This window comes from Microcebus murinus, chromosome 5, assembly GCF_040939455.1.
Source record: "Microcebus murinus isolate Inina chromosome 5, M.murinus_Inina_mat1.0, whole genome shotgun sequence".
NCBI lineage: Eukaryota > Metazoa > Chordata > Mammalia > Primates > Cheirogaleidae > Microcebus > Microcebus murinus.
Genome location: NC_134108.1, coordinates 50188306 through 50212044, shown reverse-complemented (window position 1 = coordinate 50212044; position 23739 = coordinate 50188306). Strand labels below are relative to the sequence as shown.

At 48.7% G+C, this 23739-nt stretch overlaps 1 protein-coding gene across 1 annotated transcript; it reads left to right on the top strand.

Annotated features, from left to right (window-relative positions):
* Positions 1 to 3001: 3001 nt before the first annotated feature.
* On the top strand, positions 3002 to 23390 carry NR2E1 (nuclear receptor subfamily 2 group E member 1). Its single transcript, XM_012753284.3, has 9 exons — positions 3002 to 3077; positions 7713 to 7858; positions 11074 to 11161; positions 12703 to 12938; positions 14314 to 14460; positions 16936 to 17032; positions 17420 to 17569; positions 17825 to 17930; positions 21918 to 23390. The coding sequence occupies exons 1-9, from the start codon at positions 3053 to 3055 to the stop codon at positions 22078 to 22080; spliced, it is 1158 nt and encodes a 385-aa protein (XP_012608738.1). The 5' UTR covers positions 3002 to 3052; the 3' UTR covers positions 22081 to 23390.
* The last annotated feature ends 349 nt before the right edge of the window (positions 23391 to 23739 follow it).

Below are 23739 nucleotides of genomic sequence, written 5' to 3'. Positions count from 1 at the left end.
CACTGGAGCTTGTTGCCGCCGTTACCACCTAACCAATCATGCCAGAAAGTCATCATGATGATTTCAGAACTGCATTGTGATTTATGCAAAGCGCGCGGATAATTACAGCCGAGCGCGCAGAACGCAGGATGCATATGCGGCGGGTGTGTGTGCACAGTGTTGTGCCTTTCGCCAGGGCTGGATGGTGCGCATGTGTGTTCGGTGGACTTCTTGACACCCTGCTTGATTAGGGACTGGTGACAGGAGAAAGACAGAACATTGCCATTTTGATTTTGACACAATTTGATGAGCCTCAGGAGGATTTTCCAGAAGTTTGGGTGCCTACAAATGAGCCAGTGGGGCTGGGGATGGGGGATTGTCGAAAGTGGGGGCAGAAGTAGTTTGGACCCCAAGAGAGTCATTGTCCTCCTCACCTCCAAGCCCCAATCCTCTGCAGCCGCAAAGCGGCTCACACATAGTTCTCCTCACCACAGACCCCCGAATGTGTCCCCTAGAGGCAGGCCTGGGTCCAGTCCCCCGCCCCCAACACTGCCCTCATCTTCGTCGGAGATAAATTAGTTCGATTCTTGAAGTTCTTTGTCCTTAACCAAGCGCCCCTTCCGCGTCAGCATCATGACAGTGGTGGTGGTGTGACCGCTATAAGTGGATTCTGGCGGGAGCCAAAACCCGAGGGTCCAAAACAGAGCTTGGCATCTTACTGTGTTTCTCAAACCCTGCCCGAAATCCCTTCCCTCTCTGGGCTCTGCCTCCGAGTCAGTGCAACGCCGCCTGACCGGCTGGTTGCGCACGCGTCTGCCAACTTTGCCGTCAAAAAATGTGGATTTCTCACCCTGTCACCTAAAAACACACTCAGATTTATGGCCTTTCCCCACAATTTCCTAATTTCGTCTCAATCAGAAAAACCGAGGAGGGGAGAGTGACGAGAGTCTCCCTTCTTACTCTTTCTCTGTGTCCCCAGCCCCCGCGTCCTGGTCGCTGCGCTGCCCTGGGGGGACTCGGGCTGTGGCGTGTGGTTTGAGCGACCAGAGCTCCAGGCCGAGCCGAGGCTGCCGCGGAGAAGTTGCAGTCACGTGCTGCAGCAGCCTGCGGGAGCTCACAGCCCGCTCCCCCTGGGACGCCCGGGCCGGGGGCCTGCTGCGTCCTCCGAGGGCTCGGGGGACGCCAGCACTCAGCGCGCATTCCGATTGAAAGCTGGAGTTGACACCGAGTGTGGAGAGAAAGTGGGGCCAGGGGTGGGTGGGCAGAATTGCTGAGTGTAGCCCACGGCTCGCCTCCCCCTCCCCCACCACGGTGCGGAGGGCGGGAGGTGTGACCCCTGACCTCCGGCCGGGCCCACGCCCTGAGGAGAGACTGGCAAGCTCTTGTTCGACAAGTTCAAGCTGCCGAAGGAGCTTAAATAGAATTAATCTCTTAGAGATTGGGGATCATCGCTGCCTCGGCGTGCGCTCTCCCAGCGCCGCGCAGAGACCACGGCAGGAGAAGAGCTCAGGGACAGCGGGAAAGCGAGCGGGATGGGGTGGGCGTGGGGACGGCTCCGCAGAATCCCTCTGCCGCGAGGGCCGGAGCAGGCGACGGCCGCTGTGGGAGAGCTGCTCCGGAGGGAAAGCGTTGCCCTCCAGCCGCTCCAGTGCAAAATAATGGAGGCGACAGTCGCTTCGCCCAGCTCCGGATGGGCCGCTCTGCTTGGAAAAGCTGGCGGCGCCCTCACCTCGGCTGGTGCCCAAACCGACCACGAGAAGGCCGCAGGAACGCGGAACCTCCGGAAGACCCCATCCCAGGCCCCAACTCCGCACACCCCGTCCTCAGCTCTGACTTTCCGTAGATAGTTGGAAAATGAATAAATTACTCACCTCGGGCCAGATCCAAGTTTTACCCAACAGAAGGGGCACGGGACCAAGAATGAACAACTCACATGGCCGCGTCCAGCGCGCACAATCACACACAAACACACAGCTACCCAATTTCTTCCACGAATTTGGCACTCTGGAAGGGGCGGGGAGGGGAAGCGTTTCGAGAAAGCCCCATCAGCCCTCCCCTTCCCTCTTGCCATGAAATATAATAATTCATTTTTATTTACGAGCCGCACCATCCTCACCATTCAGGCACGCACAGAGCCACAGTCCCATATTCACACTTTCTAACTCGTCAGCTTCGAGAGCGCCTGCATTTTCTTTGGGAGCCGCTTGGAGGTTCATTAATATCATTAGCATTTAACCCCCTCCCTCTTCCCATCCCCTCCCCGCACATGGCTGACGTCAGACCCCGCCAGGAGTTGGGGGAAAAGCTAAGTGGGCCAGGGACGCCCTATTCCCCTCCCCGCGGCTGCCTGTCAGAGCGCTTCTGGAGATATTACAGGGGACCCAGCCCGCAGCGGCAGGCACAAAGTCACGGGGTAATGAACTTCGGGGACCCTTTGCCGCTGCGTGCGCGGCTCTCCCCGGAAACCGGGACCTGGCCGCCGCTTCCCTTGGAGGATTTCCCAGCAATCTAGTTTTCCCACTCCGCGCTCCGGTTCCGGCAGCGCCGAGCCCATCCACCTCTGAGACTGCGGTTGTGTTTTCCTTCTTTCCTTGGAAGACCAGCGGTCTGTAGAGATCTGCCCACACTCTACATGCCTGTGTAGAGGGGAGAGCTTGAAGACCCAGTGACAGGAATGGGGAGAGAGAGGGATTTTGCCCCTTTTGCTCCGTAGGAAGACCATTTTCGTGTCTCCATCTCTGTCCTTCAACACCCCTCTCTTGCTGTCCTCCTCCCTTCTTCCTCAGTCTGCCTGTCCATCTGTCCATGCGTGTGTCCATAGCAAACAGCATTCCCAGCAGCTGCAGTTTTGCAAGAGCCGGGAAGAAACTTAAGAATGCTTAAATTTCCACTGTGGAACGAATTCTGAGCGCCCGGGGAGCAGCGCAGCGAGCCACTGACACCCACCTGTCCGGCCCGGGAGCCTCGCAGGCTGGAGGGCGGCTGGAGAGCGGCGGCGCCCGGCGGCGAGGCGGGCGCTGCCGGCCGGGACTCGGGCAGCGCCCACCAACCGCTCCGTCCCGGGACAGCCAGCATGAGCAAACCGGCCGGATCAACAAGTGGGTACCTCTCGGGCCGCCGCGGGGCCTAGGCGCTCAGCCTGGGGCGGGCGAGCGGGGGAAGCCGGGGAGGTCCTGCCCGGGAAGCTGCGGCTCCGAGCCCCGGAGAGGTACTCCAGCGGGCGCGTGCGCTTGACCCAGCTCCTTGCAGACCGTGAGTTGGAGCGTTTCGTGGTGAGGGGAGAGCAATTTCGCTGCCTCTGGATTGCTTGATCCCCCACCCCTGGTGTGGTGGGGAGGTTGCGACCCACGCAGCCCACCAGTCAGGCGAGTTGCCTTCGTTTAGCCGCCAGGTGCTGTGCGGGTGGGGCAACGGGGGCGGGAACTGGGCCTCGGCTCCGGGCGGCAACACAATAAACACACTCGCTCAAAACTCCGAGCTCCAGAGCGCAAAAGCAACTCTGCAAAGCGGATTTTGAATGGAATGCTTTGCACCCCGTTTCTAGCTATTTCAAATAATCCTGCAAACTGGGAAGCAGAAACAATTTAAAAGTCACATTTTCCTTAATCCTAAATCCGCGTAGGTCATAACTGGGGAATTTAAAGTATGGCGAACTACTCTAGCAAAGAGAGGACCAAATCCCTAATCCCAAGGACTTTTCGAGCCAGAGCTCAGCAGAGGCAGGAGTGCGCGGCCTGCTCCCTCTGCGCGCCTCTCTCCTTCCTCGAACTTCCTAGCTGCGGGCTTTCCCACCGAACGGCAAGCCTCTGCTGACCTCTAACCGGCCCTCGACGCTGCAGTGCAGGGCTACTTGTGTGTGCTAGGGTATTTGCATGTACGGTTGCTGCAGAACCCGAGAATGTGCAGGCCTGAGCTGGCGTTGAGCTGGCGCCCGCCGTTCTAGGATTCTCCCCCGGGCATTTCAGTTCCCGCCTTCCCGCGGCCCGAGGCTGCGGTTCCAGGGTCCAGCGCTGAGCGCGGCCGCTGCTGCAGTCCCTACGTCCGGAGTTCTCCCGCCGCCCGGGTTGTTTTCGCCTATGGCATTTTTGGCGCTATGTGCGTTCCTTCCCTCCCCATCCTCCCTCCCTCATCTTCATTGTGGTGAGTCTTTGAAAGTTGGGAGAATCTGAGACACTTCTGAGGACTGATAATGAAGTCTCACTTAAGTGGGATGCAATTCCCGCCCTTGCGCCCCCCCCACGCCCCCACAGAGAAGGAGGTTGTGTTTCCACTCTTTGTCCATTTGTTTTGGTTTGGGTGCTGCGGTTTAAAAAATTAGAGCAAAATGAACGACAGCAAAAAGAGAGAAGGAGAAGTGTTTAGAGCTGGGGCAGAGGGAGGAGAGAAGGAGCCTTAACCGCAGCCGCGATGCAGAGCAGACCCTTTCGCCGGACTGGCGTTTCCCGTGAGCCCTGGGCCTACCCTGGTCCTCGCTGTTCCACTCTCTGGGAGGCGAGGTGAGCTCGTTTTTTTCGTTGCCCGCGTTCCCGGGGTTAGTGTCCTTCCCAGGGTGCACACAAGGAGGCCTTTCCTGTCTCATTCGGAGCCTCCACTGGAAAAACCGAAGCCCGCGGGCCTCCGCAGGCCTCCAGGCTCGATTGCCCCGAGACAGGCCCTTGCCTATACCTCTGGAAGTAAGGAGCCTCGGGCTTTCTAGCCCACTTCGGGGTACAGAGCCTCAGGGGCGAGGAAAGGGAGCAAAGCTCCGCACGCCTGGGGCTGCGCCCGCGCTCTGTGGGCTGGCACGCAGGTGGACCCTCCGAACTTTGGGGAAAGAAGGCGGAGTGGGCACACGGAGGAAACTTTGGAGCTTTCTAACCTCCCAAGAGCCTGGGCTTAGCCTTGGAAGCCTGGAGCCCCCGCTCAGGTCCGGCCGCCGCTGCTGAGGGCTCCCAGGCCGGCAGGACGGCGGCCCCGCCCGCGGCGCCGCTGCATCCAGGCCCTTTCCAGACCGGTGGCGGCAGCAGACCCGAAACCCACGGTTCTCCGCCCGGGGCGGCGAGGAGGTCGGCGCGCAGCGGGCCGGGTCAGGACTGGGCCAGGAGCAAGGTCTGCAGCCCCCGCCTTGCCTGGCTTCCCCCGGCTGGAGAGCAGAACGATGTCACCCGGAGTCCCGCCTGGGTGGTAACAAGACCCTGGCCAGTCACCCCTGCAGCCCAGACTAACTTCTTTCAACAGCCTCTGATGGTAATTACAGTAATCGAAGCTGCCATATATCTTTAGGCAATTATGACACACAAAAAGCCCTGAGGGGACCCCCTGGCGAGGGAAGTTAAGAACGGTTTACCAGCTTCAGGAAACTCCGGCTCGCCTCACGTCGGAGCTCGCTCTGCTTGCTAAATGAGAGGAGCTTTGCAAAGGGGTCAACCAGCTTGTCTCGTGACCCCGAGTCACCTTAACGTGGCTGGGTGGCGCAGACCGGCTATGCCCTGGAATTTTCGCGTCCCTCCCTCCTGTACCCCGCCCCAGCCTGGTTGCCGGTCTCTAATCTGCCCCAGGAGACCCGGCTCAGAGGTCTGGGCAGAGCCAGGGCCGACCCTCGTCGGTGGCAGCCTAAGGGGGTGACAGTTCGGGAGTCCAAGGAGGGTTATACACCCCGTACTGGTCTTCCCTCCACCCCCACTGGGTTCCTCCAGAGATGCGTGTCACAGACCTCGTGTCCCGATGGAAAGTGGGGAGAAGAGACCCCACCACTGCTGCTCCCGTGAGCTTATCTTGGCATCATCTGTAGTGCCACGGGGAAGAGGATAGCTGGGGCGACAGTATCCCAGGGCCCCAAACATGGACCCCAACGCGGCCAGAGGGCGTGTGTTATGCAGAGGAGGTTGGTTGCAGAGTATGGAAACCAAGTTACTGCTTCCAGAGGGAGTGCCGTGAGGAGAGCTTGCGACCCTGGCTTCTGGGCGACCGTGAGTCCCCCTGGGCCCAGTGACAGGCCAGAGGGGATGGAGGACAAGACCCAATGTGGCCTCTCCTGGCTCTTTCCAGCCCCTCCCTCTCCCAGCACAATCTCCCCTCCCGCCCTACGGGAGAGGGGGCGCCAAGCCGGTGGCCGCCGCGCCGCGCGCCTCCCCTGCCGGCCTTTGTCGCCGTCCGAATTCCCATGCTACTCTTTTTGACGGGTCACTGGTGGCTCTATAGGCAGGTGCTGCGGCGGGGTTGTAATTACCCGGGGCGAGCCTGGTCGTTACCGAAAACCCCCACCCAGCATGGTCCCCCGCGCTCTCCCCCTCTCCACCTGAGGCTGACCCGGACCTAGGGTACAAGCCCTCTGGTACTCCTCGGAATCCAGGAACAAGTTCCAACCTCTGATGCCTCGGTGGTCCTCCCCACGCCGCACCCTCACCTCCCCCACTCCCCTGCCCATTCGTCGTCAACTCCTGCCTCTCCTCACTCTAACCTAACCCCACTCCCCAACCTAAGTGCTCCTGGGAACAGCTGCCGAGTTTCAAAGAGGCCTGAGGCCAGCGGGGCCCAGACTGGAGGCCCAGACTGGGTGGGTAACCACAGGAAAATCAAGTGTCAATAAGTTAATAGTTATTAACTATTATTATTTTTAAAAATTAAAATGTTAATTAACATTTTAATACTCCCTTTTGGGGGGAGGAGGAAGCATTTCAAAGTCCCTATAAGCTGCTTCAAGTACTTGTTGGACTCGTGCACCTTAGAGAAAAATAATTCCTCCCTTTCTGAATGTTCACATATTACCTTCTCCCTAACACTCCTCCATGGTCCCTGGCCACCGCAGGCTTGAGAGGATTCCTGGGAAAGTTCTCTTGGGCTGGGGTCCAGTGGGAGTGGGGGGAAACAGCTTAGAGAAATCAGTCAAATCCTTTTTTAAAAAATCAGCCTGCGACAGCGACAGAGAAACCAGGAGGAAGAGACCCACACAGGACCAAGGCTGAGGAGGCCCTCTCAGGGAGAAAGGACTTGGGGCGTGGAGGGAGGAGGAGTGGCTGTCCCACACTAACCCGCCACGGAATGGACAACTTGCTTCGCTCTCCTCACTTGCCTAGCCCGGTGCTACTTTGAGGAGAAAATGATTTTTTGCTAAAAGAAATAATTTCTCAAAAGCGATTCACCAAGCATTTTTTTTAATAGGTAAAGGGAAAGTTGCGCAATTACCACTACCCTTATTATCATTAATAATCCGAGTATTAGCATTACAATAATAATCCTAATAATAACAACGGCGCAGCACAGAGCTCAGAGAAAACTCGATTGCCTTCCAGCTGCCTTCCCTGGTTCCAGCCGTGTTTGTTTTTCTTCTTTTCCCTTTTACATTTCAAGTTTGTCTCCTCGCGCGCTCACTAACAACTTTCTCTGTTAAATGCAAGAGCGAAGGAGGGAGGCGGCCAAACTTTCCGCGGAGCAGAAAGGCAGCGTCGGGCAGCGCTACCGCCCGGGCCTGCTGTAATCTTTTATTCCAAAATGGGTCTCGGCGATTAGAGGAGACCCAAATACATGTAGCGGTGCATGAATAATGCTCATTGTAGGAAACTGACACTTGCTCAAGGAAAAAAAGTTTGGCTATAAAATCACTTCATTATTTGCTTTTACCGCAGCTTCGGTGCTAATCCCTTCAGAGGTCAGATTGCTTAGCATCTCTCTCTCCCTCTCCCCTTTCCTCGCTCTTCTCTGCCCTCCTTTCCCTCTCCCCCTTTCTCCCTTCCCTGTCTTTCCTGCGATTTCAGGCCGCATTTTAGATATCCCCTGCAAAGTGTGTGGCGACCGCAGCTCGGGGAAACACTACGGAGTCTACGCCTGCGACGGCTGCTCAGGTTTTTTCAAACGGAGTATCCGAAGGAATAGGACATATGTCTGCAAATCTGGAAACCAGGTACCTTAGCCAGGGCTGCAGTGCCCAGCTCCCCTCTGCTGCCTCTTCTCCGCTTTGTTTGTGCCAAGGTCTCCTCTGAGTTTCCCCACTGGTGAGCAGAGACCCAGCTCTGACCTCCCCCTCCTTCCTGCCTAGACTCTCGGAGGCCCTTTGGCTGGGCAAAGGCCGGGAGAGGCGAGGGAGGACAGATGAGTTTGCAGGAGGAAGTCTGTAATCCCAGAGCCTCCTTACACCTTTTTTTTTTTTTAAATCCTCTCACAGATTTTGACACTGGGTAAGGCCTACATCTATCTAGTAGTTATAAATCTGGCCCAGGGGACCTAAGGAACTTTAGAATCCAAACCACAAGTTGCAAACAGGAGAAAGAGTCATGTTATTTTGCCTGCCCACCCCACCCCATTCCTAGCACCACCCAAGCTCAGTCCCCTGACTACTGCCTACGTAAGATAGCAGAAGTAAAAGGCACACAGGCATCTAAGTCAAGGTCACTACCACCTTTAGCTGAGACCCAAAGTGAGTGTTGGCCCTTGGGAAGAGAGAGGCAGTGTTCTCTGAGGGGCTGTTCCTTTCAACTCCAGAGAGGCAGGGCTGCTCTGGAACTGTGCATGGGCCACCCATGTGCCTTTAGCTGGGCTTTGTGAGAAAAGGGCAGGGCGAGGAAGAGGAGACTGCTGGAAAGGAAGGTGCAACTGGGATGCTCCCCAAGCTTCCTGTATCTCCTTCCTCCTTCTCTGTTTAGAAGATGTGCCCAGTTCATTGTGCTTTGATCTTGAGCAGGCAGAACTGTCTCAAAGAAACAGAGGAGGCAGGGCATGGGCTGAGTGTGAGCCAGAGCTTCCAGGGTGAGCAGAACCCCTTGACTCAGTTTCTAGCTCAGTAATAGGCTTATTTCCACCCAGGAGATCAACCTCCATGCTTTGTCCTCTCCTTAGCCAGGCTCACAAACCCTCAGCACAAAGGCCTCCACCTTCACTCCAGGGAAGATCCCTGAGGGTGCATTAGTCAAGAGTTATCCTTTGGTAACCAAAGAGTAAATCATCTTCATTAATTAATAAATATATGATACATACATATGTATGCATATATCGTCTGGTGCTAGTGAATTATTCTGACATCTTTTTCTGAAGTCATGTCTGCTCATATCAATTTCTGTTAGATTTGGATTAATAGCAAAAACAAGAATACATTTGCATTTGCATAAGTTATTTTGAACTATCTAGCACTGTTATCTGTTTAATTGAGTACTCAGAACTGTATCAGTTTCTAGCTTCACTATATGGACACTTCATATTATACATACATAGGACTGTATCCCAGTAGTTCCACAGGATTGTGGGATTACTGTGGGCTGTCATATTTGAGCAGGCTTCTAGTTAGCCTTTTACTTTTATGCAATGCACAGAATTGGGGAATCAAAATCTCAGATGTTATGCTTGATATTTTAAAAGAGGATGGCTATCAATTCAAACATATTGATATCAGTCCAAGTACTTGTAAAGGAGTGATAATAGACTCATCAGGCTGGTGTTCCTCTCCTTGTAAAGAGAACAAATGCTCAGAGCTGAGGCGCTCATCCTTTTCTCAGGCACCAGATATTTATATACATTTGATCTGATTTGAAGACACACTTAAGAACTAATGAAGGCTTCCATCTTGCATTTTCATGTATATCAGAATACTGGAAGGATACCATTTGAAGACAGACATATGATTATATATAATAAGTTTTTTAAACCACTTTACATTGAATTATTACATTGGCCAGCAAAGATGCCCTGAAAAATTCACTTAAGAAACAAAAATTATTTCCTTTCTCTCTTTGATTCTAAAGTTTGCTAAATAATATTTCAATTTATCATTAACAGTAATGAGGACATTTTGAAATGGTTATGAGCTCCTGTCCCACCCTAATTTTAAATAAATAAACATTTTAAATTGGAGGAGTGTGATCTCATAAAACTGCATTCTAGTGTGTAATTTTCCCCTAAAGGATATCTCAGGGGAAAAAATATACTCACAGAGTATATGAATTTTTGAGATTATGGAGCAAAATAGAAATACATTTATTTATTCTTTTCCCACTACAAAAGTAATGGTAACAACTTATATAAATTTGGGCAAATGCCAAACTTCTTGGACATTTTCTATGTATAAAACTCATATGCATATATGACTATGTATCTGTGTATATGTTCCCTCAGTAATGACACCTAATACTGAATAAATTCCAAAAGAAACTTTGTAGATTTCTTCTTTTAATGGCCAATATTTTTTTCAGAAATTTGCATTAGGTAAAGCATTTATTTTCTCTGATGTATATTTCAGATATACATTTCTAAAGAGCAACTACTATTTAATCAGTTATTGTGCTAATAATCTCAGTTCATATTATCATTTTGTCAGACAGTCCATCATATTATCTTCCTGGTCATATTTACATAGTGGGCATTTTTAGGTTTTGCCCAGGCCCTGGCTCTTCCTTTCCCACCCTCGCCTTCTGTAGGCCTTGCCATCCTAACTGATCTGGCTTCAGCCTCAGCTTCCAGGAATGGCTGTTTCCACTGAAGCTGGGCTGAGGCTAGTCTTTAAGACAACTCTCAAAATGCTGTTACAGGGATGGCTTCAACTATAAAAGCAAAAATGAGGTAACAGGAGAGTGAAGAATAAATGGGAGAGATTTATCTGACAGGTAAATGGGATTGCCTAGGAAGTGACAGAAAGAGGTAGACCAAACTGCTCAAAGCGGAAAGAATCTTCCGCGGGAGGGGGCGTGGCGTGGACGCGGACCCGAAAGCCTGCTGCTAACTGAGCTCAGAGGCCTACTTCTCTGGGGCCGGGTCGCTGTCTTCGGTCCTGAAAAGTCTGTTCCCTACTCCACCGCTCCGCGACTGGCGCTCCCCTAGCGAGCTTCTCCCGGCTCTGCGGGATCTGGCAAACCAGGGGTTCTGATCCTTCACCTGCTTGGAGAAGGACTTCTTCTCCTGGGCTGCTTTGTTAGGGGCGGGGGCTGGCCCTCTTGAAGTAGCCTGGGAAGTCCCAGATCCTTCTCTACTTGGCCTTGCTGGTGCCCAAAGCCCCCGCGGTTCGCTGGCCCAGGCTCGCCACTCCAGGGCCTGCGGCCCCGCCCCCACGCCGCTGCCCCCGCCGGGCGCCGGCCTCAGGTTTCCAGCCTCAAGGCCCCCCGGGGGCCGCTGACCGCTTGCGCTCTGTTCCAGGGAGGCTGCCCCGTGGACAAGACACACAGAAACCAGTGCAGAGCGTGTCGGCTGAAGAAGTGTTTGGAAGTCAACATGAACAAAGATGGTAATCAGTGCATCCCTTTATTCTTCTAATGTTGATTGAGTAGTAAGTAAATTACACCTGCAGAAAATACATGGCAGCCCTATGCATGTAAATCATCTCCCAAGCGCTTTTTTCTAGAGACTGAGAACTGGCCTCGGGCCTTCAGTCGTATCCTTCCAGTCACTCAGCATGATCCCGCGGGCGACCCCTTGAACTCCCTAGGGCAAAGCCATCAGAAACTTGCGCCCCACAACCACCCCCACAAAAGCAGCGCTTGGAGGACCCCCACTCTGCTGGGGACACGCGCGCATTTTCTGCTTCCTGTCCTAAAGTCTTCTTGCCTGTCTTTGCAGTCCTTCGTGGCCACACCTAAGCCTGTTGGCCTCTCCTAGGATCTCCCAGTCCACGTAGTCTCCCGGGGAGGAGATCCTGGCTTGTTGGAAGAGGGCCCTTGTTTGCAAAGCGGAATTTCGAGCCCTTGTTTGCAAATTCACAAGATGCCAAGATCAGAAGGGCCATTGGGCTGAGCTGGGCTTTTCCAGCGCCTTCTCTCGGTTGTACATAAAAGAGAGAAAAGGGGCTGGAGAGGCAGAGTGACGCCTGTGGGTGCCTCCGACACTCACCTCCCCAAGGCTCTTAAACGCGTGCTGCGGGAACTCGATCAGGATGCTTCCTGGACGTAGAGCCCAGATCCAGCTGCGCCCCTCGTGGCGGCCTGGCGAGGGCGCCCCAGGCCCAGGCGGGGAGCGGGAGTAATGGGCTAGAGGGCGCAGTGGGGCCTGGGGACAGACAGGATGCGCCGCGGGCCAGGTGGCAGCTCCAGGACGCACGACGTCTGTCAGGGAGAGCTCCTTCCTCCACAGCGTGCGGGAAGCAAGAGGGAGCGTCCAACCTGTTGAACGTGTGTATTGAGAAGTTGTTAAGCTCGGCGGGCGGAAGATTGCTCTGAATTAATTTGGTCCTTTAAACTGTCACTTTTACTAGTCACATCTCCCCTGCGTCGATCATGCTCAGAGACGGGCTCTCCCTTGTCCCATCCCCCAGCGTCCCCAAGGCTCGGGTCCTTTTCTCCTGGGGCCCTCGGAGGCCAAAAGCCGTATCTGTGGGGGCGGGAAGTGGGGGTGGGAGTAGTCGTTCTTGGATAGAACTGGAAAGGTCTGGGCGGAGACGTTGTGCCTGGAGTGCCTGGCGCTCCCTCTCCCCTAAGACGGGGCGAGCACACCTAGCTGCTCTGGTCCCCAGGGCCTCTGGTTTCCCGAGACCCTCCCGAGCGGGGAGGAGCCCTGAACGGACAGTGAACACACCGAGTCTCGCTCGAGGTCTGACGTTATCGCGGCACTCTGGACGCGGGCTCCTCTTCTCCGCCGCGGCTCGGGGCCGGATCTGTTCAGTGTAGGGGTTAGACCATCTCAGAGCGCCTTTCCCCCTCACATTCCCTCTCCCTCCTTCTCTTTACCTGTTGGGCGACCGTGGCTCGGGCGTGACATTGGGCCGGGGAGCGGGGCAGTGGCTAAGTGTCGCGGCGTCTCTGACAGCGGGCGTGCGTCCATCTGTCTTTGCAGCCGTGCAGCACGAGCGGGGTCCTCGTACGTCTACCATCCGCAAGCAGGTGGCCCTCTACTTCCGTGGACACAAGGAGGAGAACGGGGCAGCCGCGCACTTCCCCTCGGCGGCGCTCCCCGCGCCGGCTTTCTTCACTGCGGTCACGCAGCTGGAGCCGCACAGCCTGGAGCTGGCCGCGGTGTCCGCCACCCCCGAGCGGCAGACCCTCGTGAGCCTGGCTCAGCCCACACCCAAGGTCAGTGGCCTTGCCGGGTCCAGAGAGACTCGTTCTGAGCAAAAGGAGGAGAGGGACACACCCCGTCCTTCTGAACTGTGATTTGGTCAGACAAAAGGTGGAGAGACCTCCGGGTGCTGGGCTGGTCTCTGCAGGGAGCTCCAGGCCTCCTGCTCTCCCCTGCTGAGCGCAGGGTGCTCAAACTGTAGTACAGAGTCAACCTCTTGAGTGGTTACAGAGGTGGACTTCTGATCCCACCCCCTAGAAATTCCCTTGCAGCAAGTTTAGGGTGGAGCCCAGGAACCTTCAGGAAACACCCGCTGGTGATTGGTGGCGGGCGGAGCCCTTGGGCACCTTAAGTGCCCTTGGGCACCCAGAGGGCAGCCTTGGGCCCTTGGGCACCCAGAGGGCAGCCTTAAGTGTCCCTGGAGGCCAGAAGAACAGACGTTTGTTTTTAATGCAAAGAAGCTGGCTGCAGCTGGAGGAAGGGCCCAGAGTTACAAATCTCCACATCTATTATCTTGGGCAAAGTGATGGGCTTTTAATCCAAGAGAGAAACGTGGAGTTCATACTGGCCGTATGGTTTGAAAACTCTGAGTTCATTTTCCATGTTCCCCTCACTCACCTCTGAGCCAGATGGATTTACACCAGGATTGAACCCCTACTAGCAGGGCCACAGCCTGGAAAGGCTGCTGCCTAGGGACTACCCTCCAGGCCTCCAGCTGGTACCCACCCAAGGCTCTACTCCAGGCAGAGAAGGGGCTAGGGTCTTCCCCAGGGGAGGGCCGGCTGCAGCCTCACACTGCAGGGAAGCCAAACACCTGGGCACACACACACACCTCGTATTTAATATTACTTTCTTACCCTTGATGTGTATAATAAGCTCAGGAAAGTAGTGTTATGAATATGTTGTCAGTTATGAATGGGAATGCTCTGTGAATGATTAAGATGTCTAATTGAAATATTTCCATAATATACTAATCCTTTCTAAAAATACTCATATGCATATTTGTGTTTGGGATGCCTATTAATTTATACTTTTTTCACATCTATTTTTATTTACACAAATGCAAGCAGCTCTTGTCTAAATTGGGAGCCAGGCCTGGCACTTGGCTCAGCCCGAGGAAAATTTGCTACAGGGGATAGAAAAGCCAGAGGCCCCTCTGCAAAGAAGAGACTCCCTAAGAGTGGAAATGGGCTTCCCCCAACAAGTATTACTACTTCTCAAACTCTATAGATGTTTGTTTTTTACTCACTGATGGCAACTGTGCATTTAAGCAAAATATCCAAATGCCTTTTTATCCCCTTCCCTGTTTTAACTAGAAATTAAAAGCTTGGCTCTTCTTTCAAAGCTGCGGTTTGCTCAATTCCAAGTGTCTCTTTCTTCCCCTTTCAGTACCCTCATGAAGTGAATGGGACCCCAATGTATCTCTATGAAGTGGCCACAGAGTCGGTGTGTGAATCAGCTGCCCGGCTTCTCTTTATGAGCATCAAGTGGGCAAAAAGTGTGCCAGCTTTCTCCACGCTGTCTTTGCAAGACCAGGTATGACCACCAGGACACTGAGGTCTTGGGAGAAAGGGGTTTGGGAAAGAATCAACAATGCTCAGCCTTATAAAAGGCCATAGCCCCTATATACGTCAGGGCATCTGGTTTTTTTTTTTTTTTTTTTTTTTGAGACAGAGTCTCACTTTGTTGCCCAGGCTAGAGTGAGTGCCGTGGCGTCAGCCTGGTTCACAGCAACCTCAATCTCTGGGGCTCAGCGATCCTACTGCCTCAGCCTCCCAAGTAGCTGGGACTACAGGCATGCGCCACCATGCCCGGCTAATTTTTTGTATATATATTTTTAGCTGGTCAATTAATTTATTTCTATTTTTTTTTGGTAGAGACAGGGTCTCGCTCAGGCTGGTTTCGAACTCCTGACCTAGAGCAATCCGCCCGCCTCGGCCTCCCAAAGTGCTAGGATTACAGGCGTGAGCCACCACGCCCGGCCAGGGCATCTGTTCTTAACAGCAAAGAGAAAACTATTTTTACTAGCTTCTTTTTGTGGGTTCAAAATATCTACCTATGTAATCCTTAGTAAGAAATGTAATTATGTTATTTCAGGAAAGCAAAATCTGGTGTATGAAAAGCACACATACAAGAACATTATCTTTTTATTTTTGTGGTTTAATTGGAACATCAAATTTAATCTCAAATTTTAAGATCATAATGATTTTTAAAACTGTTGATAAGACAATGTTTTCTAAGAATATTATAAATGAGAGAAATAGAAGGTGACAAGAGTATTCCCTCATGAGATTTTTGGAACTAGTTTCATTATTCTATATTCTACATTGTGATACTCACAGTTTTGGGCATTGATTTGTCAGCGTGTGGGATCAAAGGTGCAGGCTAGGATCTCCCCTGATTCTTTAAGTGCTTTTAGAGATTTTGGAAACAAATAGGCATTTTGCATAATTCTGTGGTTGTAAATGACATTCAGAGGGGGGAAAATTATATGCAGCTAAAAATTGCATTGTACTAAAACCCAGAAATTTTGTTGTTAGGAATATCAGAAATGGCTTCTGCCATCATTTTTCTAATCTTAAGGGAAAGAAAGAAAATGAAGTGTTCACAATCATTAGCCATTAACAGTACATTTGTGGAAATTAATGACAAATTTCCCAAAAGGTTAATAAGTAGTTCTAAAAGCAAAAGATTTATTGCTTCAATTCATTTCATACCTCATTAAAGTATGATAGCGTCCCTTAATATGAAATAGGTTTCTTACAGAAAGACTCGGCAATGTGCTAAAAACATTTATTCTTCCAGCATGAGATGTTCTTTTTTTCATGGCCTGAATTTTCAAATATGGCCTGAATTAGATATTGTTTACCTTGCATTTTAAAATTATTTCCTGTACTTAATGCAATAAAACTAAAAATAAAGCATTTTGAAAAATTAAACCTTTTGGTCTAATTGTGATTTTGGTTACAAGCCTTGGTTACAAGCCTTCAGCTCTTAGCTCCCCAAAAGAAATTCTTTCACATAAATAATTCAGAATAGGCTGATTTTTAATAGATTTAAAAAAACAAAATTTTTTTCAAGGTGATTAGATCCTATCTTTGACCAAGTTACTTGTTGGCTCTGACCATTTGCTCTGTGTGTATGCATGTGTGTGTGTAAATTGGCTATTTTTTCTCAAAACAAGTATTTGTAGACTCTATAATCCAAACAAAATTTACTTACTGTCTGCCACTTAGCCCTTGGGTAGAAATCCTTCCACAATAAGCAAACTGCAGTGAAGTGGAATCTGGTATATTAATTTGGAAAAGGAGACAGATTTTCATTTTAAATATTCAGTAGCACAATTTATTAGACTAAAAATGACAAGCACCTTGATGCTGTCCACTTATGAGTCTCAGAAAAATCAGGCAGTGAGATGAGGTAAACTCAGCAAACCCCGATTAACATAATTACACCCTGATTTCCCCCGCAGGCCTCTTGGGAATTAGTGGTCTCTCTCTCTCTCTCTCTCTCTCTCTCTCTCTCTCTCTCTCTCTCTCTCTCTCTCTCTTCCACCCCAGCCCCCTCAACCTTCCAGGAATATTAGGGACCAGATCTGCAAGCTTAGTCAGGAATCCTCAACCTTGACAATATCAGCACTCCATAGGCGGGACTCTGCCTGCTGAGCTGCCGGTGACATTTCAATTTTAATAAAGCCGAGGTCTCCAGAGAAGTTTCCAGGTGGTCAGGAATGGGTAGATATAAGGACAAGAGGGACAAATCCTTTTCTGAGAGAAGCAAACTTTGTGGAATTGGAATGGCTGACTCTCAAATGCATGTGCATATCTATAGGCACCTTTTCAAAAAGGAAAATATGAGAAAAATAAGGGAAAACTAGAATATTCAGGAAAAAAAATTACCAAGACAGGCACTTAAAACACTTTTTTAAAATAATGGAAATTTACATATTGAAATTGTTTATAAATTTATAAATTACACACTATATTATATTATACATCTATTGTATGACAGCTGATGCTTTTGGAAGATGCTTGGAGAGAACTGTTTGTTCTAGGAATAGCACAATGGGCCATTCCGGTTGATGCTAACACTCTACTGGCTGTATCTGGTAAGAATTGCACAATTTAATGACTTTGTTGTAGAAATTACCATAAAAATACATTACTGAAAAAAGAACAACATGTAAAGAATAACAAATTCCTGATGAACAATAGAGTATACCTGTCATTTATAAATCTATATTTAAATGCAAATAATGTTGTTTTGTTGTATTCATGACTGCTTGCATTGTTATTTAAATGCAAATTACTGTGTTTGTTATCATCCAAGAGAAGATTTTATATTAACTTTCATACAATATAGCCAGTTTACATGGAATCAGATATCTTAAAGTGACAATTGAATAGATATTGATATGCAGGATTTTGTCAAAAATCAATATTAAATCATGAAAATGCCTTCATATTAGAGCATTTATCCCATATTTTTATTCTAGGCATGAATGGTGACAACACAGATTCCCAGAAGCTGAACAAGATCATATCTGAAATACAGGCTTTACAAGAGGTGGTGGCTCGGTTTAGACAACTCCGGTTAGATGCTACTGAATTTGCCTGTCTAAAATGCATCGTCACTTTTAAAGCTGGTAAGCAGACACAGACCCTTTTCTCTTCTCCTTCCCCAGTTTTGCCACCTCACTGATTTAGCCACCTCAAAGTCCAGACGTCATGACCTTTGTAAAAAGAGGCGATGGTTTTCAAGGGAGCTGATACTCTTAGTCTGGCCCCATGTTGCGTAGCTGTGGGGCCCTGTGTGTTCTGCTAGCATCCACTTCTGGAGGCGTGCATTCCCACAGCATGTCCTGTGCTGCCTATCACAGTGTCCTGGTCTTCATTCCTAGTTCCTACACACAGCGGTTCTGAACTGAGAAGTTTCAGGAATGCTGCCGCCATTGCAGCTCTTCAAGACGAGGCTCAGCTAACGCTCAACAGCTACATCCATACCAGGTGACCCTTGTTTACCTTGAATGTGTACTTAAGAAAATTGCCTCCATTGTGAATGTGTGAGCAGGCAGTAATAAGCCAGTTCAAACATTGCTACTAATTATCCTGCTGCCAGCCAGTTAATCTATGTCTTTTCCTGTCTCTCGGGGTGGGTGAGAGGAGCAATCAAGTCAGATGATCAAAGTGAAAGCACTGTCAGATATGTTATAGTTGTCCCGGCTGAACAAGTTGATCCATCAAAATAGTTGAACACATTCACGTGAATGGGTATAGGCAGGGATAAGAATGAAGGCCAAAATGTTATGGTTGATTATATTAGAGAGTGATCACATCATCCTTGAGAAAAGGCAGTACCTTTTCTTCAGATGCCAATCCCAAATAGGAGGGCAGGGAACCTTCCAGAGAGGTCATCTTTTCCCCTGTCATACTGTTGTTTTGTCATACTGCTTTGGTGATTGGTATCTGTTATTTTGAGTCATAGCATCCACCAGGTTCCACCAGCATCCACCTGTTCTGGCCAAGCAGGGCCCACTGGCAGAGGCTGTTTTTAGCTATTTGTAGAAACTTCCAGCCACCGGGCTCCAGCAAAGCTCCTCCCATCCCAGCTCTGGCCAAGCCCACCAAGTGGTATAGACTTTCTGATTGCATTTTCAAAAGCAAAAAACAAAAAAAGCCAGGTTTTTAAAGAGGAATGGGACCTCTTTAGATTCCTAAGTTAGGACTGTGGTATGCCTGAAATTAGAATAGAGTTGCTATTCTTGTTTTTCCTCTAGATTGATCTTGAAAGGGACCCCTGAAAGCCTGTCTCCATCATCTCAACATCGGCCCCAACTACTGTGTTGGGAATAACTACACCAAATGGGTAGAGGCCTTTAATGGCTACCCCACCTAAGGGGTCAGAGAAATTCCAAGTCAACTTTATCCATTTGGTGTGATATTACATCTGCTAGGATCTCCTTGTTTCTACCATAAATCCTCTTTTGAATACTGAATGAATAAACCTGTTCCCTGTCCATAATATATCACTGCAATTATATTGAGCAATAGTGCACATGTATTTGTTTTTCCAAATTAAAGTGCCATGATTTGAAGTTTAAAATCCACAGTGAATTATATATAGTAGGCACTTATTTGTTCAGAACTATAAAATGGAGCAGTACATAATTTAGTGGGGTTCTACGACCCCACTAAAAACTAACTTGCATATTGTAACTGACCTTTGACATTTAGAGCCATCATGATATTAAGTACACCAAACTGAAAAGAACATGATATCCAGTTATTGATTCAGTCAAGCCTTTGCCGAGTACTCACCATGTGCAGGGCTCTAGGTGGGCATTGTGAGGTACCAGAAAAAACAAGATGTTCCCCTTATCATTGCGAGAAGAGGGCAGAGGTGTCACTCTAATTCAGACCAGAGAAGAGACAAAAGCAACATAGGGGTGGGATAAATGAGTTCTAGTTGGAGAAGGTGAGGGAAAATCCAGACAGGCTGATTGATGGAGGAGAGGACATGTGAGTTGGTCTTGAATGATTGATGGATTTCAGCAGGGAGAACGGGGCAGCCAGAGCCTGAGGAGGAGCTGGTAGAGCTGAAAAAGGGGAAGGGTGAGTGAGGGGAGCCAGGCATGCCCTGGACTGCTGAGAGGGTGACCTGAGAAAACTCAACCACAGATCAATAACAGTCTATTTTAGAGAAACACAAGTACACTACATCTCCCCTACTCCCCAAAACAAGAAAATTATTTGTGGAAGGAACACATCTATTTTGGCATGGAAATCTTATTTCATATCAGCAACAGCTACAGTTTAATATTTTAGACTGTGACAAAAATGACTATGCCTTATTTCTTAGCTCCTTCAAATCAGTGAATACACTTTCTTCTAGCACCTTGCTGTCTAGAAAAATAAAATCTGAAATTGGAATGAAAAGTTAACATGCAAACTGAGACTGAGCTAAATGTATGTTATAGCTCTGTAAGCTATTTCTCTACTTATCTAGGACATAAGGAGAAGGCTAGGAATTTACAGAAACTATATGTTGTTATAACTGAAGATCAAATATGCAATTCTGTGATAGACCCCAAACACTTAAACCTGAAAGGAAACTTGCAGTTATTTATGCTAATGGATGAAGTCAGTGGCATAGACACTCTAAAAAATAATTTTGATTAGTCAGATTCTCTCTCTCTCTCTCTGTCTCTCTCTCACACATGCACACACACAAATTGTGATTGTTTCTGGGTGGTACAGTACTCCACATATAATAGATAATTGATTTTTGTTGACTAACCATCCCTTTCCCAACTAGAGAATAAAAGAAGTGGGTGAGTAGATGAGTGGGTAATCTATTCACAGAAAATCAAGAGTTGATTGTCTATGGATTTTACAAAATTCGTCCTTTCTGAAAGTGATTATTTCCCACGGTGGTTTCTCACCACGGGAAACATTCAGCACGTTGGGCAGATGCCGCAGACATGGCAGAGATCGTCCGGGCTGCCACTGCCCCCAACTCGCTGCAGAGTTATTTTGACTCTCTCTGATCCCAGGAAGGGAGACAGAGCTGTTGAAGAGAGGGTGTGGCAAGGTGAAAGGGGGACATGGATCTTGGGACTACTTTCTGGAAAACACAAGAGACACATTCAGCAAGGAGAGCAAGTGGTGGGATTTAGGGAGTAAATTGAAGTACCCAAATTATGTACTGCTCCATTTTATAGTTCTGAACAAATAAGTGCCTACTATATATAATTCACTGTGGATTTTAAATTTCAAATCATGACACTTTAATTTGGAAAAACAAATACATGTGCACTATCACTCAATACAGTTGCAGTGATATTTTATGGACAGGGAACAGAGCAAGTGGTGGGATTTAGTTTTTTGTTTTTAATGTAGACAAGCCTCACCATTTCCACGCCACAGGATTAAATGTGGTCTGGTGGCCTCTGTCCATGGGTGCTCATGAAGCTGGGCACTGGAAGAGCCAAATGAGCTCCTCGGAGGCTCAGAATGAATTATAAGCCTTGTATGTGGTTGAAGAGAGGGGCTCTCGTGTGCCCAGTGCTAAGAGCCATGCATGAAAGGGGCTCTCCTGGACTCTATCTGCAGGGTGAAGTTATCAGGCAGTTAAACACAGCCAACTCCATTGTAGAAATGTTGATATCCCCTAGTTTCTAACACCTTGTGGCCTGGGTTGAACCTGGCCTAGTCACAGGTATATGCCCCTGAAGCTCAATCTTTTAGGTGGTTTGTTTCAGTGGAGGAATCCCTCCTCATGGAGGGCCTTGATCCCTGATTCCAACTATAGGCTGCAGGAGTGTCAGTGCTGCAGGGAGGAGGGGGCTTGCAGGCATTCTAAGGCAGCAGAAAATTGAACTTGCACATCTGAGCCCAGATGTATGTTGGACATTAAAAGAGGAAATTGTTAAGCAATTTCTCACATCTTTAATTATATGCCAATTGCATTGACATGAAAGTTGGGTGGCACTGCCACCCAACAGAACTTAGTCTTTAATTTGCAGTGTAATAAGGATGGAATTATTCCTGAGAGCGACTAAGTATAATGCCTGAATAATAATTTGGAGAATTGCTTAGAAAAAGGAGCCATTTTATTGGAGGGAAATAGCCTACTGAAGGAGCCTCAGGAGTTAGAAAACGTGGATTCTGTTGTTAGCCTTATCGTGGACACTATACTTAAAATTAGTATCGTGTTTCTTAAAATTGTTTCTTCTCCAAAGAAAATGCAACCCCTTTGCTAATGTAGACAGTCTGCAAGTGATTTTGGTGACATTGTTTATGTTCTCCATGCCTCAAGTAGTCTACCTACCTGCAAAACAGGGACAGCAGTGCCTGTCAGGGCTCTGTTGCAAGGATAGTATTCAAGAGGCCCATCAGGAAATACTACTGGAGATGATGAGTGTTCAAGTATAAGATGGTAATTCCCATTGGTACTGGACTCTGACCTTGCTTTCATGGCTTCTCATATTCCAGATATCCCACTCAACCCTGTCGCTTTGGAAAACTCCTGTTGCTTTTGCCAGCTTTACGTTCTATTAGCCCATCAACCATAGAAGAAGTGTTTTTCAAGAAAACCATCGGCAACGTGCCAATTACAAGACTGCTTTCAGATATGTACAAATCCAGTGATATCTAAGCTCTCAAAGTACCCACTTTTCGGGATGGGACAGTATCAAATGAACTTCTACCCACGAGAACAAGCCTCAACTAACAAACCCTTCAGGAAGCATAAACCTGGAAATGTGTAGCCTTCAGGAAAAAATGCCAATTGACAGAAAGCATTCCAGTAGCTCTGACCTGCTGCCTCAACCAGAGTAGGGCGGCTGGGAAGGAAAGAGGGTGCAACAGGATCACCTGCACAGAAAACTCCCTGCTGCTGTGCCCTGGGAGGGGTGGCGAATTGGGGGTTGCCACAGGCCGTGCCATTCTGCCTCTTACCTGGAAGATCGGGCTGAACTATCAACAGCTGAAACTCAAGTAGTGCTTTGTTTTCCTTTTTAGCATATGAAGTTGGGTAACCAAATATAGCTCTGTGAATAACATCATACTGCGGCCTTCAGAACTATGTTATGTTGGAGCATTTATTTTAAAAATAATGGCTAGGTTTTAAAGCAAAAGTATTATCAAAGTTTCCTTTCTATTGTAATACATTATTAAGTGGCCTTCAGAAGTGAGTTAATAAGTGAAAAGTAGCTTGTGCCATGCGATTCGCTTTTTCTCTATCTTCTTTTTCCTTTTCTTTCTCTTTCTTTTGTTCTTTCTTGCTTTCTTTCTTCTTCTTCTTCTTCTTTTTTTTAATACCATAGGCCAGGCAACCTTGTCAAAGGAATTGGTGGACGAAAATGAGATTCTCATCAGGACTTCAGGTTGGATAACATCTCAAAAATAGAAGAGCTTTACTAAAAGAACACAAGTCAAGGGAGGATGAATAAAAACAGCAAAACCAAATACAGTGGAGATGAGTGATTGAGTGAGGTAGATTGCTGTCCCGTTAACATAGTGCTGAAACCAAAGGCAAGGGGGGTCCAAACTCATGGTTCAGCGAGTCACAGCAGACAGTAACCAAGCATGGACGCAATGCCAGGAGGAACTTCAAGGAGAGAATGGTTTCTTGACTGACCCATTGCTAACAGCCTGAGACTCTTCAATGCCTTTCAGAAAACTCTGGTTTCTAGTAAAGCCTTGAATGCACACACACACACGCATCGTCCCACACTATACGCTGCTCCTTTGGTATGACTCTATACTTATGGAAATGTAGAAACAAACATTTTTAAATAGCTGCTGTACTTTTCACATTTTGATTTATTAGGTACTAGCACTGAGAAAAAAATTCAGCACTTGGACTATCATAGGATGAGTAAAACTTTTCTTGTACAAAGTGAATTAACTGATTTGTGAAGTTAAAAGGTTGTACTCATTGTATTTACAAAGAATAAAAATATATTGAATTTAAATGAACTCTGCCTGATTTCTCAGCCTCCATCCCTGGCTGGTTCGCACCCACCAGGAACAAGGTGGCAGCGGCAGCTGGTGTTAAAACTGAAGCTCAGAGCACTCCAGCGCAGAGCCGAAAGAACTGAACTACAAAGGCAATTTCCTTTTTACAGTGAATTCCATTTGTAAAATGATGAATAAAGAAATAAAACATAAGATTCTGTTCTCTACAGCTCTCAAATGTAATTGCATCTGTTAGCAAAATTGCTGTGTGAGGAAGAAAGAGGCCGATTAGCAGAGTCTTCATTCCTTCCTCTGTTTCTAACTCTCTTGCCAACATTTCAATCCTGACCAGACA

Excerpts from the sequence above, each read along its gene's own strand:
- NR2E1 (XM_012753284.3), top strand. The coding sequence starts at position 3,053 with ATGAGCAAACCGGCCGGATCAACAA. Across the intron at positions 11,162-12,702 it reads AGTCAACATGAACAAAGATG|CCGTGCAGCACGAGCGGGGT; the intron begins GTAATCAGTGCA and ends CTGTCTTTGCAG. Across the intron at positions 12,939-14,313 it reads TGGCTCAGCCCACACCCAAG|TACCCTCATGAAGTGAATGG; the intron begins GTCAGTGGCCTT and ends TTCCCCTTTCAG.